The following is a 19078-nucleotide window of genomic DNA, read 5'->3' on the forward strand; positions in this document are numbered from 1 at the left end:
ATGGGCAGTCCCTAGTTTATTCAGAGGCCCCCAAAAGAAAAAACAAAATTGAAATTTCTTATAAAATGACAAAAGCAAAAATGTAAGCAGAGATTACTGAAGATAAAAGGCAACAGCATCACAAATCAGGAGGCAAACATATGTATCAAAGCCAAGATTCTACCGAATCTATTAATGAGGTTTCAGCACCTTTGAAGGAGTTTAAAGCAACACATGAACATTAGCCAACTTTGCAATTCCTTCATCTTTCAGCATTAACAAGAATTCTAAACAGACAAGTTTGGGAATGTACAAAGACTTGTGGCAGTATATTATGACTAACAGTTTTTTGCAAAGAAAACCCAAGTTTATTTTGTAGTAGCAATAGTTTCTTTTTTATTTTTAATATACTTTAGGAAACAATATACAAAGCTGAGCCTTCCCACCATTTTCAAATAGTGAGAAACTCCAATTACACAAAGTCAGCGTTTTGTGATGGCTAAGAACAGCAGTCAGCACCAGACTTGAACAGTTAGCTACAACACAAACATCCTTCGAAATGAAATGTCATAATAGCAAGACAGGTAAAACCAGGAGTTAACATATGACAACTGTTGGGGAGGTGTCAATGATCCTTGTTGAATGTCATTAAATATTTTATACACAATTTTCTGTTTACAATTTTTAAAATAAAGCCTCCCTTGAGGACTTATTTTCAGATAAGTAAAAAAGTATTCAACAAGAATAGCTTCGGTAAACAAATCCCCAAAGAGGCCAAATTCGAATGTTTCGACCAAAGGAAATGAAAACCAGTGTTTCTTTGTTTTAAACATGTTTATTACAACAGATACAATTCACATCTGACTAGTTTTTTTTTCCTTCTTTCCCTCCCACAACCATGTTGACATGTTCATTGGGCTGTTTCCTTATAATTTGAAAAAGGGATGTACTTTCAGCACACATGCCCAGCAGTACTACCAGTCCATTCTTACAGGGTGCAAATGGAAATACATTTCAATAATTTATACAAACAAGTGGGTTATGCTCAATCACTGCAATTTTAAGCTACTGTACACAGGAATGAAAAGATTATAGAAAAGTGCCATAGCAACAGTGCTTTAGGAAAGGAGGAAATTAGAATTTAAAAAAAAAAGCTGATAAAATCAGATCTAGGATTTTAAGGGGGAAATGAACACAGAAAATGAAAAACACTGCTCTGTAAAACAGAAATGGAGAAGCACTGCTCTTGATTCGGTGCAAGTGTGGAAACAGTTGTTTCATGATATTTTGTACATTACCCAAACTGTTTCAAACTGTTGCAGCCTTGAGACACAGATCGCCTGGCGCTTGCATTGAATTTTAGGAAATGCAAGATTTCAGAATGATAAATTAACTAAAAAAGAGAGAGAGCTAATTTTGCAGACAGGTTTACATGTAAAGGCTAGGTATTTAGCCACCTCAGCATTGATTAGTTTTGGATGTCTAAGCTCTGATACACATGGCTTCCCATGGCTTCACTCTACAAAACATATTTACAACGTGAAGAATACATCTACAAGAAATCTACATTTCAAGGGTTTTACAAATCATCCTCGTTTCCTTCCCCTGAATGACACCCCTCCTGTCCCCTTTCCCATGTTATCTTTTTTTATTTTTGCCCAACTCAACGGTCCAAAGTCTACTCAAATGCAGCTCAAAAATGTTAAGACTGGGCAATCAGTTTTACAGTTCCTGTACTCAAAACCCATGTGCAATTATTCACAACTTTTTCACACCATGAAGGAATTCTGATTCTTTAGTTTTTCAAGTTCTTTAATTTGTTGTCTCAAAAATAGTATCCTACAAAGGGAAAAGAAAGCAATTAGTACTGGCATGTCAAATCCATTCTTAGATGAGTAATTTACTCCATGAATTAGTACTTTAATAATGACATGCACATTCTTAAAGTTAGTTATTCAATCTACAATAGGTTGAAGGGATAATACTGTGATTAACACAGTTTTGTATGCATTTTATTTTTTATTTTTAAAAAGGACAAAATTGCTGGGCCTAGAAATAGTTGACCTACCTTAATGGTACACATAATGGACTAAATAATTGTTCAAGATCCAGGAACACACAAGGGCACCTTCAGTAGTTCAATGGCTGTGGAGGGAGGTATTATTCCTGTTTAAGTCAATGTCATCCTATATGTTAAGCTGTAACAGTTTTTAGCCCCTGACTGTACGCTAGGGAAAGTTGCTCAGTAGCTCTTAAGTTTATAAAACATTATGAAACAAAAACACTGATGAAAAAGGATTTGGGAAATCAAGATGAGAAACCCAGAATTCTTACCTTTGCTCGCGCAAAGTTGCTTGAATTTCACATACTCGAACTAAAGATCTTAAGTTTTTTAATTCAGTACAAATTTCTGACATGTGGACACTTCCCATGTTATGAGCTTCTTCACGTAATCTCGATGCCTAAAAGAGTTAAGAGGAGGAGTTGGAAAGTGTGTTGCAGCTTTTTGAGTAACTTCTGGACGTAAACACAAAGTATGGTATTGGTGTCAAAAGAATCTCAGAACCCTCAGTTTCTTGCCATTCATTCAAAATGGTAAAATCCCAGTCCTGTTATATGCCAGCAACATGGTGCTTCACCTACTTAATTCAAATGGGTATTTAAAGTGTGGTGCTGTCTGTCAGCAAGAACCCAGAACTGTCCATTACAGCAAGTAGTCTGAATGTAAGAAGAGCCCAACAGATCAGGCCAAACAGTCTGTTTGTCCAACACTGTTCTCAAAGTGGCCAACCATATACACATGGGAAGCCCATGGCAGAACCCAAGTTCAACAGCATGTTCCCCACCTGCACTTAAGACATTTAAGACATCTTTTTAAAATACCTAGGTATTTAATGAATTTGTCTGTCTAGGCAGAGTAGCTATACGAAATGTTGTGTCTAAAACTGACTTTTCATAGGGAATCGGTAAAAATTTACTGGCCTCAACCATTGTAATTTTTATTTATCAGATCTTTGCCCAAATACAGTGTGAGGTAAAAATTTGGAGTTAAAATGCCTTGGAGTAATCCAAAACCAATTCTTAAAAGTCCACCTGTGCCTACCAAATGGTACACTGGCTGCAATGTTGCATGTGGAAGTTGGGTTTCCTTCCATCAGAGTGCATAAAGCACTTCTCCTGTACTGGTTACAACTGCAAAAGATGGGCGAGAATCGGTACCCTAAAAGTAGAGCCATCAAATGTGGATTAGGCAACATGAAGAACTGCTATCCTACTAAGATTTAACAGAGTACACTGACTGAAATTGATTCTGGGATTGGAAAGAGATTGACTGAAAACTCAAGGATCTGGGCAAGCATTTTCCCGAATATGGAAACTAGAAGAATGACGTGGGAGCTGCCACAAAACACTACAGCATGGAGTGCTCCTGTGATCAAGATCCCAGCCAGCGATGGTCTCTTCTGAACCTCTGCTGCCTTGTGGCTGCCTTCTCACTCATCAGTGAGAAAGGCTTCGGCCGTAAACCTGAGGAAAACCCAGTGCCTTGTGGAACATCCTCAGGAGAAGAAAAGGCTAAGCATCAAATCCTACACAATCTGGAGTGCAGTCCCTAAAATGGTTGTATGGTGTATTGGCTGAGAAGAGAGTGGGTGTTGTTGTCTGGGCAGCCCAGGACCTCCAAACATACTGCCCAGGCTTGGGAGGCAGCAGTTATGAGTTACCAGTCTTTGCAGCCACAGCAGGCACTGTGATTCTCCAATGGTTTGACTTCACTCCTAGAGGCACATTCCATTGTCTCTCAAGACAGACTGATACCAACAATGCTCTCTTTCAGCATACGCCATTCCATATTCCACCACACTGACAAAAAACACTCATTAGCATTCTTACCCCCCTGAGCATACTCAGTCCTCACTGGATTGTTTTTAGAACGCTTCCCTATCCCCTTTCATGGTGTTTTCATCATGTTTTCATACTAACTTTTGCACAAAGCATCTAGATCAGAGATGTCAAACCTGTGGCCCTTCCAGTTGTTGTTGGATTATTAACTTCATTACCCCCGACTATTGGCCATGTTGTCTGATGCTGATGGGAGTTGGAGTCCAAACAGCATCTGGGGTTCCCTATCCCTTATCTAGGTAAGATATTCGTGTTGTATGGCTTTTTGTGAAGTTCATGTGCTCTGGTAAAATTTGTTGTCTGACCAGAACAAATTATAAACTGACAGTACTACATTATATATACACTGTAATGAAGTTTCAGTCCTCTCTGCTACAGGATGTTTCTGTTACACTGACTAGAGTTCATGTTAAAACTGTAATATTTAAAACACTGCATCTGTGCTGCAATGCCTTATCTTACAACATTATCAAGAATTACTATGAAGTCTGAAAGGTCAAAACAGAAAGGCCCAGTTAGCTAAAATTTAAAAACCACAACTAAAAAGAAATTTTATTCTTTTATACTTTACAGTTAACTGGTTATTTTTTCATTCAACGTTATAAAACTGACTTGGAGAAAAGGGTTATTGGTTTTGAGAATTACAGAAAACAACGTTTAACTTTTAATTTGTACAGCATTGGATTGAAAAGTAAGTATTTTTCTGTAAGCCTTTCTAAACCTCAACAATGATTTCTAACACCACTGTAATCTTCTCAGCTTCTTTTCTGCTTCAACAGGCATGCAAGTTTGCCTGAAAACAAATGACTGAATCTGAATAGCTAAGGCAGCCTCAAATCTTATTAAGCCATGAAACAAAGGGGGCCATGTCTATATAACTCTCAACTTAAACTTCCTTCACAAGGTAAGGTTGCTGGATAATAGAGGAATATATTTTAAACCTGCAAATACACTCACTCATCCTCTGCTCTACTTGCTGTGAATAGGAAGGCTCCTTGCTTCAAATGACAAAAACAGTGACTAGTCCTATTCTCTGCTCGCCATCTACCCTCCCAAAAAGGGAGAACAGAACCATAAACCTGGCAGTAACAGTGCATTGCTATGTAGCCTGGTACATAGAACTCTCCCCTCCCACATTTTTGCCTTAAAGGGCAAGTAATCTTTTAAAGCAGGAGTGAAAGTGTCACTGAATTTCCAGGTCAGACAGTCCCCGGTCACCAAGGTCAATTGTTGCAGACAACCATGAACCAGGTAACTGACAAATTATAAAAGCTTATCTAATGTAACACTGCCCTAAATCACGGGATTAAAATGAGGAAAATCTAAATAAAACAACATGTTTCTTGGCTAACAATTTTAAGGTACTTCAATCTCCCAGTATATAAAAAATCACTATACCTATTCTACAACATGTTTCCCCCACCAAACTGTTGGGATACCCCAACACAAACTACCTACAACACTATTACACCCATGCATAAGAACAATTCCAGTGCTTCCAACCTCCATGGAAATGGAAATGCAAGCTGTGAAATATTCACTAGCATTAAATTATTTGCTTTAAAGATCATTGGTGTTCACAAGAATTTGAACAGAGGAAATTTAAAACACATTCAAAAGGAAGCTAAAGTGCTGTAATCCAAAGGGTTGCAAGCAAAAAAGTATTTCATCTCCACCTCCTCCTTACTGAAGCCCCCTTATGTACTGTCAAAATCTGCTTCCAAAAGTCTAGATAAGGCAGATTTTGGAGGTGTGCAGGGGATAGGAGAGGAAAGTGAAATCCTATTGTGCAAGCAGAAATCTACTCAAACAACACTGGATTCTGCCCAACACTACAAAATGTACACTCACCTGCTTTTCTGCATGATCTGCAGGCCACCCTTGGACATGCTTTATAAGGTTTTCATTGAAATGTGCCGCTAACGTGGGTGTTAATGAACACGTAGGTCGTGCGGATGCATTCTGTGGTGCTGTCGTATTAGAAGCACTTGTATTGGAGGTATGATTTGGACCAGGAGATGGACTTCTCTGACTACTAAAAGAAAAAGAATGAATGAATGTTTGTTGAGTTAGCTTGTCAGGGATGCTTAATCTGCACCCTGCACAGTAGATTCGGCATAGATTGGATTATGTCCAAGGTCCCTTCCAACTCTATGAAGACTATATAGAATAGTTCCAATCTCTTCCATGGGAAAATGCCCACCTGAAAGTTGCATAGCCAGTAATCGTGAGATTAAAGGTAAAGGGACCCCTGACCATTAGGTCCAGTCGCGGCAGACTCTGGGGTTGCGGTGTTCATCTCACTTTATTGGCCGAGGGAGCCGGCGTACAGCTTCCAGGTCATGTGGCCAGCATGACTAAGCCGCTTCTGGCGAACCAGAGCAGCGCACGGAAATGCCGTTTACCTTCCCGCCTATTTATCTACTTGTACTTTGAGGTGCTTTCTAACTGCTAGGTTGGCAGGAGCAGGGACTGAGCAACGGGAGCTCACCCCGTCACGGGGATTCAAACCGCCGACCTTCTGATCGGCAAGTCCTAGGCTCTGTGGTTTAACCCACAGCGCCACCCGCGTCCCCTAAATCATGAGATTATCATTTTGCAAATTGTCTGTGAGAAGACAATAACTAAGTCATTAGTGAGGAGTGTTTTCTTCATGGCTTCAATGGATTTCAAACTAATTCTGTCTCAATTGACATGGGTATGGGGGGGAGAAACCAAACTCTCCTGAAGTTTATTTAAAAAGGAAGTTTATTTAATGTCTTCTATGTGCCTCCCAGATGTCATTAGTCCCAACAGCAGGTAACCCCATTCTTTCCCAAGAACACACCAGTAACTTTCTTCCTATGACAAGCAGGTGCCACAGGTTTTATAAATCACTTCCACAGGCCCACATATTAAGTGTATGTGCCTAGCACCTTTTGTCTTTTACAACCAGTTTCACAATCCACATCACACTGCCTGTCAATTCCACAAAAGGCATCCTAACAGTTCTGTAAACCAGGATATTATACTAGTATACTGATAGTGGCACCACCTGCATTAGTTCTGATTGCAGAACCCACACCATCTTAAACACAAGAATTTTCTTCATATTGGCTAGAGTGGCAAATAGGAACAGCAAACATGGAATGTTATATTAAGCAACAATTCTTTTGATAGAATTGTTCTCTTTTACTAGTCTCCCAGACTCTTGTTTCAGGGATTTGCCCAAAGTCCCACTTGCCCCAAATTGGGAAATGCCTGAAGTGAAATGAAAGGACACCATGCCTAGTATCTATGCTTCTCCAGTGCTCAGTGGTTGAACATTTTTGTACTGAAGACACTTGACTAGTCACCTCTGCGAGTAACAATTACTCCAGGCAACTGGGTTATGCTCTGATTCAGAACAGAGCTGTACATGTGGCCAGTGGCCTGGGGATCACATGTCACACTAAGTCAATTATGGCTTAGCACACACATGTATTCTACACCAACCAGAAGCCAATCCAACAGTAGGCACAGAGCAGAAAATAATCCTGAGAAGCCACTTGCATAAGATTAGGAGTTGACATTATGCATCAATAGTGAGCCTTAATTCAGACCAAAGCACAATATTGGGTATACTAGGACAATTTAATGAATAGCATATTCATCAAGTATGCATAATTATTTCTGTCAGTTGCAGTCAGTGTATTTGTGCACGAGTGTACTTTTGTTCACATTAAGCACTTCCTGACCCTATGATGGCTGTTGAAACCTTGCCCTGCACACATAAAAACTGTTTTGCTCCTAGTATTTCTTTGGCAACCCTTTCCCAGGGGGTGGGAAAAAACACCACCTAGAAACCAAACAACTTTGAAGCAAAGCACTGCCAGAATTTGACTGCCTTAATCTTAACCAACAATGCCAATAATAATTTTATCCCTATTTTTATTTTTAAACATGATATTTATGTCATGTAAACATTTCCTTTTAGTCTCCAAGCTCTAATTTTTTTTAAAAAGCACCTTTTTTCAAGATATGATGCATTCTACTGGACAAAATGTAGCTCAAACCTGAAGATCAAAGCTACGTAAAGAACAATTCAGAACTACCATTATTAAAAATCTGAGCTGATTCATCTCAATGAAATCATACACTTAAAAGGAGGGCTCAACAATGACAGATTTCCTTTAATTCAAAATTTTAGTGTGCCTTCATAAGCTTATCTGCTACTATCACACAACCAAAAAAGCCACAACTGTTTAAAAAGCACCAAGCAAATTTCTGAAATGCAACTGTATTCAAATTGTTTACTTGAAATGGTAACATACAGGTTTTAAAACAATACTAGGAATTTCATATGGAAATTCTGTCCCCGTACCACCTTCTAATAATGGGACTAAGAATTTATCTTTACATTCACCAACAGCAGAGATGTGTTTAAGCACTGCCACATTTCTATCTGTTAACATGAATAGCTTATGCTGGCTTCAAAGACAATACACAAAAAGCCCCCAAGATTTCCATTCATGTCTCAAAACTGAATACACACATTTGTGGTGAAGAAGCAGGTTGTGAAGTCCTTCCTGTTTTTCCTGCATAACTTAAGGCAACAGAATTCCAGGATGTACAGGTGTTAGCTCACCTGTACAAACATAAAACTGAAATCTAGACACTACAGTTAATAGGCCACGAACTCCAATAACTGGCCATGTGTAAATAATCTATCCTGCAATTGCACTGAGACTGTAATGTTCTCCCCAACTTTGAATGCAAGAATACTGTACAGTGGTACCTCGGGTTAAGTACTTAATTCGTTCTGGAGGTCCGTTCTTAACCTGAAACTGTTATTAACCTAAGGTACCACTTCAGCTAATGGGGCCTCCCGCTGTCGCCACGCGATTTCTGTTCTCATCCTGAAGCAAAGTTCTTAACCTGAGGTACTATTTCTGGGTTAGCGGAGTCTGTAACCTGAAGCGTATGAAACCTGAAGTGTATGTAACCCGAGGTACCACTTTACAGGCAGTATTTGCAGATGAGAGCATGCAGCTCCAAAAAGCAACACTTGGTAGAATAGGATATGGTGAAGTCAAAAGCCAATACCAATGTAATATATACCTTGAACGCTGAAGACTTCGAGGAGAAGCAGGTTCATGACCTTGTTGTTTGTCAGCAATCACTTGCTGCTGAGATGCTGACTGTGAAACTGGTCCTTGCTTAACACCTGAAGTAGTAACCTGAAAGTTCAAAATTTGACCACATTTCAGTATTACTTCAAATAACCTTAAACTGAAGAGCTATCAATCAGGATTAGAAGTGGGATACCTCCTGCAACTTATTTCAGGCATAGTACACAGAAATGGAAGGAAGGATGTCTTCTAATTTAATTTAACTCAAATTGCATGAACAAAGATACTCAAAACTGTACACACACAATCCCCATACAAAGAAGGTATCAGAAGACTGAGGCTAATCCTAAGGTTAGCAGAAGTACCCCTACAAAAACAAAAACTTTATTACAATATTTAAGGGACCAAGACACAGTTCAGTACAGACTAAGCATGTTCAGTGTTGACGGAATGCTGACCAAATGTTGGGAGGATAAATCTGAAAACTGGAATGGAATAGAGCTGCTTTAAAAGGAGGACAGAGGAAGAGACAGATATATAACAAGGACAGCGGGTACTTTGCTATTGTTATTGGTAACTTCCTAGTTGAATTACAGCAGGGACCGCCAATAGACACCTTTGCAAACCCCAGAAACTGTTGTGGGCAGCACACACCCCACAACTGAGCACACACCTCAACCTAGTCTATTGGCTACAGCAGAATGCTTCTTTTAAGTCTAATTTCAGCAGGAGGAGGGAGCCGTATAGGCACCACGTTAGTGCATTATACAAGACTCCAACTTTCAAAACAGCCCATGATCTTCAATTATCCTGCAAACAAGGCTGGCAACATCAATCCTGCCATGTGGGAATCCCTTGCAGACTACTTCAGTGCCTGGAGACAGACCATGGTGCATCTGAAGCACCACAACCACACACATCTGCCCTAGCTGCAACAAAACATGTCTCTTCTTTATTGGTCTCTACAGTCACAGCAGATGCTGTAACTCTCCAAAATTTGACTTTACCCCCAAAGGTGCACTCCTCCATTGTTTCCCAAGATAGATGGATGCCAACAAGGACAGCTAGATTAACTGGGACTGGCTGATATGATAAAATTTATGCTAGACTTTGTCAAACTGCTCAGAGAACTGTGGGTGGTATGGAAAGGACAGAAGTGAAAGCTGTCTATTAAAATTATTGTAGAGAACTAATAATGTAATAGATGGACACCAGTTTGTCTAAACCTCCTCCCACAAAGCCCGATAAGGACTGTGCTAAGTAAGCACAGAATATTGACTAATTTTTTTTGGAAAAGAAATCCTGCTAACATTTAAAGTAAGCCACTATTATTATGCCCATGTTGAAGGTAGAAGAAGATGAGAGTGGTTTGCTTGAGGCTGCCTACCAATAAAACGAAGGCAAGATCTGTACTGGGAATTCCTAGCTCACTCTTAGCCACTTTGTTACCAAGTCCAACCAGTGACAGTTATAGACTAAAATAATAATAATTAAAGCAACTTGTTTTTTTCCACCAGAAACTAGAGCATCCATTAAAGGTCATCTAATGAAAACTGTTGAAGTACTAAACATTGAGATTCTTATCCTTTGGGTTTCTTGTTTAATACAAGAAACAGCCAAAAATATTTTTTAAAAAATATTTAAAGCATTACAATGTTGGAGTCTTGTGTCTGCTTTAACAACAGAAGCAGAGTTTTACTCCTGCTGTAACTCATTAAAATCTTACCTTTGGCTGTGAGGATACAGGGGGTGTATTTATCAAAGGTTTCAGAGGAACTGTGTTAGTCTGAGGCGTGCTTATCCTTGGAGATACGTATGACCTTGGTGATGAGGCATCCGATGTTAAAGACATTGGGGATTGATTAGATGGCTGAGCTGTAAATAAGACCATGACAATTTTTTAAAATCTTACTCAATCTAAGTATTATTTTTTTTAAGTATTCTTAGGAAATAAAGCTTGGAAGACTTAAGCAATGGAAGGGGGAAGAGGAGCTGTGACCAAATGAGAAAGCCAAGAGACATAAAACAGTTGCTCCATGAAGGACTAAAAATTACAAACTCAGCAACTTTTTATGCTGTAACAGGAGTCATATCCAGATGATGCCGTTGTATTGTTTGCTGAAACTAGGTGCTGAAGGGTTTAAAAGCTTTGGACTATCTTTTGCTACTTCAGCACCTAAATCTGTATGGAATTTTCACTGCTGAAATGGCTTTACTTAAAGTTAACTATTTAAAGCCTCACACACCAATTTATATAATCGAGTGTAAATCCTGTACTTACATACACAGATGCTTCAGCCTCAGACTGACCAAACTATTAAACAAGCAAATTAAGTACATACTGTCCTTGTTCTTTTTCACTCCTGTGCCACACTAAGCTAAGTCATGGAACAAACCTTAGCTATAGTTTGTGGTTAGCAAGGAGAGCACTTGACCACAAGCACTGGTTTCGATGCCACGCTAAGCCAAATCTTGATTTAGCTTAGCATGGGAATAAAAAGGGTTGGGGAGGAGCAAAACAACTGAACTCCTCTTTAGGAGACCACATATTCATGTGGTCCCAGCGAGCCATAGTCTGGCTTATCACATGGCATGCATAGTCAAATATATTTGCCCATGAAGAGTCTGAAAATATACTGTATATCATGTGGAACTACACAAAAAAGCTTACTTTAAAGTAGCAGGCAGTCAAGTTGCATATGAATAATAATTGATGGGCATAAGAATTCCCACTTCACACACTGAGCCAGTTTTAGACTGGGGGGGCAAAGGGATCTTTTAAATGGCAAACAAAATATTTATATACCTGCAAATGCAAAGTGTATTTTCCAATATATATTATTAATTATTCAATTTGTTAGTTGCAGCCTCTAGGCCATGCACTACTTAATTTTTGACATCTACCACTGACCACAGAGCTCTCTTTAAGAAGTTCTAATTTCAGCTCTCAATTTTTTTCAGTGAGGGCATTTTGTCCCTAGATAGACCCAGAAGACCAAACAACAAAAACTAAAGAAAGTTAATTTTAGTCAGGATCATTTTCTGCTTATGATTATTAGCTTTTAATAGAACTAACCGAACTCCCAATGCTTCCACTAAGTTCAAAGTAATATAGCGCATAGCAGGAGTTTTCTAGATAACCTATTTTAGGTATTCATAGTAAGTACCGCATAGTAAGAACTTGAACTAGATCACTACAGTATTAGCTTTCTTATAGTTGGAATAGATTTGGTCTCCCCTTCCGGAATCTGAATAAGCAATAAAACTTGTTAAGAGAAATAACAACATCTTCACACATGCAGCTCAGTCCAACAGAATGTATGCAGTGTCAATTTTGTTGGCTTTAGTAAATGCTGATTATTTTTAATGTTATTATGCTTGACTGGTCCAGAAACATTTGGACTGAATGCACCAAACAATTGAATCTCATCCTCCATAAATATGTTCAGAATAACAGAACAAAAAATTGTTGCTGCAGTGGAAGCTACCAGCTTTTCTGAACACCCTTTAGGAATCTGACTTTAAAGGTTATATCTATATAAGTTAGTTATGTCCATTATTTTAATTGGTCTACTCTGACTAGGACTAACACTTGATACATTTTTCCTAACTGAATCCCTCTACAGTAAAATGAACCGAAGTCTCATAGCGTACAAGGCAATTTTACACGGAGACAAAAAGAAGCTTCCAAAATACCTTGTGTGGAAAGCTGTGCTGCTTGAGAAATCAGGGAAGTTATATTAAAAGCAGATGGTCCAGCAGTGAGAATTTTATGAAGTATAGATTGTAGAGAAGCTTGTGTCACAGCAGCTGTAAGAACTAACAGACAAATTAAGATTACCACTTTCATTCCCTGAAAAGAAGCAACAGTGTATCTACAGTACTTATTTTTGAAAGAAAATACTACAGTGGGGCCTCGCAAGACGAAATTAATCCGTTCCGCGAGTCTCTTCGTCTTGCGGTTTTTTTGTCTTGCGAAGCACGGCTATTAGCGGCTTAGCGGCTATTAACGGCTTAGCGGCTTTAAGAAAAAGGAAACAAACTCGCAAGAACTCGCAAGACGTTTCGTCTTGCGAAGCAAGCCCATAGGGAAATTCGTCTTGTGGAACGACTCAAAAAACGGAAAATTCTTTCGTCTAGCGAGTTTTTCGTCTTGCGAGACATTCGTCTTGCGGGGCACCACTGTATTCCCTAAAACTAAGTTCCTGATCCAGTTTCTCATAAGAACCTAAGAGCACCCCTGCTGCAGCAGACCAAAGGTCCCTCTAGTAAAAATCCTGTTCTCTCTGTGGCCAACAAGATGTTTAAGGAAAGCCCAAAAGCAGCACATGAGAGCAGCAGTACTCTCCCCGTTTCTGTTCTCTATCAACTGGTATTCAGATGTATACTGGCATAAACAATAGAGGCAGAAAGTAGACATTGTGACTAATAGCCACTGATAGTTAAATGACAAAGTAATGGAGGATAAGACTATGTATTATGCAAAGTGACACTGTGTATTATGCAAAGTGGCACTGTTGTTTTTTTGGTCCTGAATCTTCCAACATTTCGTTTCATTGAATGTTAAGTGAGAAAAACTTCTCTCTATCCACTTTCTCCAGTCTACACATTTTTATTCTCCTCTATCATGACTCCTCTATCATGACTTCTACTTTCCATTTCCCCAAAACTAAAAAGTCCTGAATATCCCGTTTTCCAGATCTATCTTTTGAGCTGCAGTGACCAGAATTGTACACATTATTCCTGTAAGTGCAGCAGCAATTGTAGGAATCTGCAGGGATCTGCAGTAGTGCAATCCTGTGTATGTTCTACTAAGATGTATGTCACGCTGGGTTCAATGGTTAAGTTCAGCACTGCAGTTTAAAATGCACTGTACTAAAATCAAATTTAAGATGTTAATCAACTTTCACTGGCTGAAATGCAAGTAGTTCCATTTGTTGCCCCCACTTTCCCCTAAGCTCAATGCAAATAGTACATTGAAAATAATTTCCAATGCATTAATACAGCCAGTATTGGCTTCATGCAAGATAAAAGGCAGAAAAACATGGAGGTTCCCAACCCCATTTGTCATGTTACACGAATACAGTGGCAGGCATTTATAGCAGGGAATCACCAGCTGGATTCTCCCCTACAAATGCCACTCCCTCATATTTTTCCAAGTCAGTCTCTATGTCTCTAATTCATCCCTGTAAATCTTTCCTTCCTGCCCATCACCTTAGTAAATGTTCGCTTGGACACATATTTGCAAAGTGCACAATACAGTCATTGCATTAAACTAACACTTTAAATCTACCTTATGTAGAAGTGTAACTTCTAGATATGTAGTCACTTTGTTCAATACAGTATTAGGACAAACTATTAAAAATCTGTCTTACCTTCATTTATTTTGGATATATCTACACTTGAATTGTTAAGCTGCAATGTGGCTTGAAGAGCAGGTAGTAACTGTCGAAGGAGATTTGGGTCCTGAAGTAATGGAGGAATTGGGGATTGTGAGACAGGTGAAACAGGAACTGTTGAAGCCGATGAAGTTGGTGCAGAAGCTGGATTCAGCCCAGAAGCAGATGATGTGGAAGGAGTTGTGCACGAGTGGGATAGAGACTTGTCCATTGACATAGATTCTGAAGAAACAGAGATATTTATGTTTCTTCCCATCATGACCCATATTCTTTCACATACTCTAAATACAGTAATAAATCAAACTTGCCAAAATTATACAAAATTTTGTGGCTGGTTTTAAATTTCTCCCATTATATAGGGTTTTGTTTTTTTAAAAAAAAATGCATTACAGAACACTTGAATTTCCAAAGTGGTTAATGAGATAAAAACAATGCTACAAAGTAAAAGCAAAGGGTGATATTTGTGGCAGCCCACTCATGCAACAGCCATTCTACTTCTCAGCACATAGGAAATTCAATGGGTGTGTTGTGCTTGTGAAAGATATTGTGCACACCCTAGGGCATCTGCTAAACTTTGTGCACTGTCAGAAAAAAATATCTATCAAACTCTCAAACATCCTGTGCTCAAACTATTAATATTTAACATAAAAATCTAATAATGCCTGTAGACAGTATAACTGATACAGTTCCTGAATTTAGACCCAAAGCCTGTTTCGAATGTCTTTATATCACTCCTGAAAGGGCAAAGCACCACCAATGTTACCTGCAGAAGTGAAACTTACTGGATTTGGTGGCACCTGCAAAACCTTAATGTATAGGTTTGTACAGTATTGTAAGCATACATAATTTGGATGGTACCAGCAAGGAACAGGACACACAGTTGTCAAACAGGTTCAAAATTAGTTTATTTGGTCAGGTATCCTGATGTTGGAGAATATCAGAGACTTCAGAATACACAAATGAAATTATGTACATACAGGTGGAGGGGGGAAGGGCCTAGACAAAAAGCTCTCGTTCTCCCCCATTATTGGACACCTGCTGCTGGATCAGACCTTGTGCTTACACAAGAGCACCAATCATATACATCCCACAGTATTCTAAAGTTTCAATGCCAGGTGTCAAGATCTCTTAACACAGTGGCTTCAGAGAGGCTGTGTAGGAATACTAATCACACAAATATGTCAAACAAGCTAGTTATACCACTTATGCTTTCCTGAAAAGGCTTGAAGCAATTTGATGTTTAAGCATACTTTTCAGATATAAGAAAATGAGTAAATCGCTGAAAATGTCATGTCAAAAAAAATAAAAATAGCAACACATGTCATTAGGTGACAACCAAATATATGAGCTGGAGCTCTAGGTTTAAAATTCGTGGTTAATGTACACCTCAACTCCTCGGCATAGGGTAAGCAGGCTACAGCTCTAAAGGTTGTGTATTCTATAGTCATCTGACGCAACAACATGGAGAAGCCAAAAACGTTTTTACCTGACAAACTTTTTCTCTCTGTTTTCTGTGAAGGGATGGAAGAGGTGGGTGTAGGCAGTTTTGATAAGGAAGATGCTCCATTTGCATCAAACGATTTCTTTGGCTGGTGGTCAGACTGTAGAGAAAATGGACTCGGTGGAACAGAACTTGGGGTAGTAGATGGGTGAACCACTGTTTTGATGGGATGCTGTACTGGGGTCGAACTACTGTGAGTCTCTGTTCTTGGCAGTCTGTAGTCTCTGTCGTTGTGTCTGCTTGTCTGAGACAAAATATTCTGTGGGAGCATATTAGCGGCATCACTGGAATGCTTCTCTTCCACTTTTGTTTATCATTCACAATGTTGCAATGAGAAACGGAAAAGACCAAATTAGAGCTCCAATACTGACCAAGTAAATATATCTGCATTTACTGAACTTTAATCCTATTCTAGCTGCGATTGTGAAGAATGAACATTATTTCATAAAATACTCAATGCTGTGATGTACTTATCAAATTTAACTTTTCTAATATTCATATTATATCTACAAATGCCGCACTACAAAGGTTTGAGTGCTTCAGTACCAAATTCCATTATTTGTTGTTGTTGCTGTTGTTAAATTTATTAGCAGTAGGTCCCAGGGAGGGTTACAACAATATAAAATTAAAAATAGTTAAAACAGATTCCAATCACAGGAATTGAGTGGGCCAAAAACACACTTCTTAGGTGTCAAAGGCACCGCCAAAACAGAAACAGCCAGCGACAAGAAACAAAGACCAGTAGTAAAGAATTAAACAGAAGTAAAACACTGAGCATAGAATAGCAAAAGATATTTAGCAAGGAGACAAAGGTTGTTGTTTTTACCTCAGTGGAGGACAAATAAAAGGACAGAAACCAAACAGTAAAAAAAATGGACAGACACCAAACAGTAACAAAGACAGGAAAAAGTATCCTACAACTAAAGAAGAGGAAGATTACTAAGTAACAAAGAATAACAAAGCAAGGAGTTAAAGAGGACTCAGCTGACTAACAGCCAACAAAATAGTGAGAGCTCTGTCCTAGGCAGGAGGAAAAAACTGAGAAGCAGTCTACCTCACACAATTATGTGCTCCTGCCTGAGTCTTTTGCAAGAGGAACAGCCCAATCTGAACAATTCGTAATAAATTTTAAAAGTTAAAACAGATTCCAATTACAGGAAACGCACATCTCAGGTGTCAAAAGGCTAGGGTAGTGAGATGTATCTTCAACATTTGCAAAAAGCTACATAGTGAAGAAACCAAATGCAACTGTGGGGAGGAAAGAGGGGCTGCCACAAAGATTGCCCTCTCCCAGGCCCCCCTCATCTTCTGAGGGAGGTGGAACTACCAGTTCTGGGGACAAGCTGCTAAAATATTCTTGAGAAGCAATGACATTACTGCCTTCAAGGGTTATAGGGAGCTAAACACACTTGCATCTCGTATTCCAGCATGAAATAATAAAAACTAATGACACATCTCTAAATTAATTACTCCAAGGCTGAAAACTCAGAAGCATTTGTATTCAAACCTACACAACATTGAAGTTGTAAAGGGACATAGGAGAATATTTTTAATATAAAAACGAAAGGTTTCATCTTCAGTATGCTTTAATACTGACATTACAATTGTGCTTGAAATTCATGAGAAAGGTGGAATGTGCAATATTTATAACAATTCCTAAACTGACCCATTTTTGAAATTAATAAATGCACAAAGCAACCTTGATTCTCAACCGAAACAGAGAACTTTAGACATGCTGGTGAACTTGTCATTGAAGAAAAGGGGGAAAGCACCAGTTTATGGTGCTTTGTGCAAGGGCTGTGAGTACAATTCATGCTCATAAAATAAATCACAGGAACCATTTCAGTGTCTATGCAAGAATCAGGCACAAGTACATCAAGAAAACACATATAAAGTCTAGCATATCTGTAAAATTTGTTTTGATGTGAAATTACTGACAAAGCATAGAAAATGGATAGGCAGATTTTTTTATTGTATTAAAACATACATACTTCCACTAGCAAACCCACTAGCAGCAGTTGCCTGCATCACCTCTCTCCTGTAATCTCTGTCTTTTGGGAAACTGTTGACAGATATTTTGCTTGCTTCTTTTTGTCTCTGCTCTCTGGAGAGGAAAAAGCAAACAGTTAAATCATATCAAGTGTACAACACTGCATTTCACCTATTATATTAGTACTTACCTTTCAAGCCATTCTTTTGGTTTTTCCCACTGGGAAACTTCTGTTCGGCAGTTATAGTAGTACTTTTTGCCAGAAGAACTAATGTGCTCAGACCAGTCATCTGCAGAATCATAGGACTTGGGGAAGGGAGGGCAAAAGTGATGGAATCAGCTTAATATATTATACCCACACACACACAAAAACACCACCCCTCTTTCCAGTTTATCCTTTAACATATACTTTAATTTAGTAAGAGGAACCCTTGTGTTCATAGAGATTTAAGGTCAGTGCAGACAATGCCAACTAGGCTTCCAGCACTGGATCATGTTTTTGTGCATGCCTTCCCAGCTACCTTGGTTTTAAGTCTGATCATAATTACTTCTAGCTCAATCTGAGGACAATCCAAATTCCGTTTCCAAACTGGGTTGTATCAATGTTGTGAAAAGGAATCTGGGATTGTCCAAATTTCTTTAAATTGGAACTGAACATTCAATCAGACAAACCAAGGGACAGAATGCACAATCCCACAGTCTACTCCCTAAACACACGCCAATGTTACATCTGCAATGGGTATAAATATTTCCAACAGTACACCTACATCTTCCTTCATGGCTCTTAGAAATGTTCTATTTGCCAGAGTTTTGAAACCTACTGCCATACCAGACTTGAAGAAACAATGGGTTCAAAACAATATGCAAGAGAATAGCTTTCTGAAATATGTATTTATCACTCAATTCACATGCTATGAACTCAAATACTGAATGTGTAACACAGTCTGACCAGTCTTGCTCTAATAATTTGCATTAATTGAAAATTAGCCAGAGAAAGCACTGTCTGTGGGTTAAATAAAGTAAAACAAAGTTGCATAATTCACCGTAGATACTTACTGCATCTGATGTTTTACTTGGATTATTGCTAGGATTAGAAGAGTGTGAATTTGAGCTATGAAGAGCACTATGGTTATGAGAATTTTCTTGTGGAGAGTAACTGGTCCCTAAAAAAATAAAATTAAAGGTTTATATTAATTTTCAGATACAAGTAAAAATGCTT

The 19078-nt window shown here is 38.7% G+C and overlaps 1 protein-coding gene across 5 annotated transcripts in view; it reads right to left on the bottom strand.

Moving 5' to 3' along the window:
- Positions 1-346: 346 nt before the first annotated feature.
- The window catches only part of WAC (WW domain containing adaptor with coiled-coil), a 47305-nt gene continuing 28573 nt past the window's right edge, over positions 347-19078 (bottom strand). For 3 of the 5 annotated variants that reach the window (XM_083466894.1, XM_083466896.1, XM_083466898.1), the window contains exons 4-14: positions 18916-19022; positions 18050-18165; positions 17861-17973; positions 15855-16172; positions 14345-14590; positions 12666-12788; positions 10696-10844; positions 8959-9077; positions 5731-5914; positions 2314-2441; positions 347-1818 (exon numbers count right to left, since the gene is read on the bottom strand). In XM_083466894.1, the coding sequence (XP_083323020.1) occupies positions 1749-1818; positions 2314-2441; positions 5731-5914; positions 8959-9077; positions 10696-10844; positions 12666-12788; positions 14345-14590; positions 15855-16172; positions 17861-17973; positions 18050-18165; positions 18916-19022 (1673 nt within the window). In that variant the 3' untranslated portion in view covers positions 347-1748. The remainder of the gene's footprint in view (positions 1819-2313; positions 2442-5730; positions 5915-8958; positions 9078-10695; positions 10845-12665; positions 12789-14344; positions 14591-15854; positions 16173-17860; positions 17974-18049; positions 18166-18915; positions 19023-19078) is intronic. The other 2 variants (XM_083466895.1, XM_083466897.1) reach the window with 1 other exon arrangement.

The sequence above is a fragment of the Podarcis liolepis genome (genome assembly GCF_965112155.1).
Source record: "Podarcis liolepis genome assembly, chromosome: 12".
Lineage (NCBI taxonomy): Eukaryota > Metazoa > Chordata > Lepidosauria > Squamata > Lacertidae > Podarcis > Podarcis liolepis.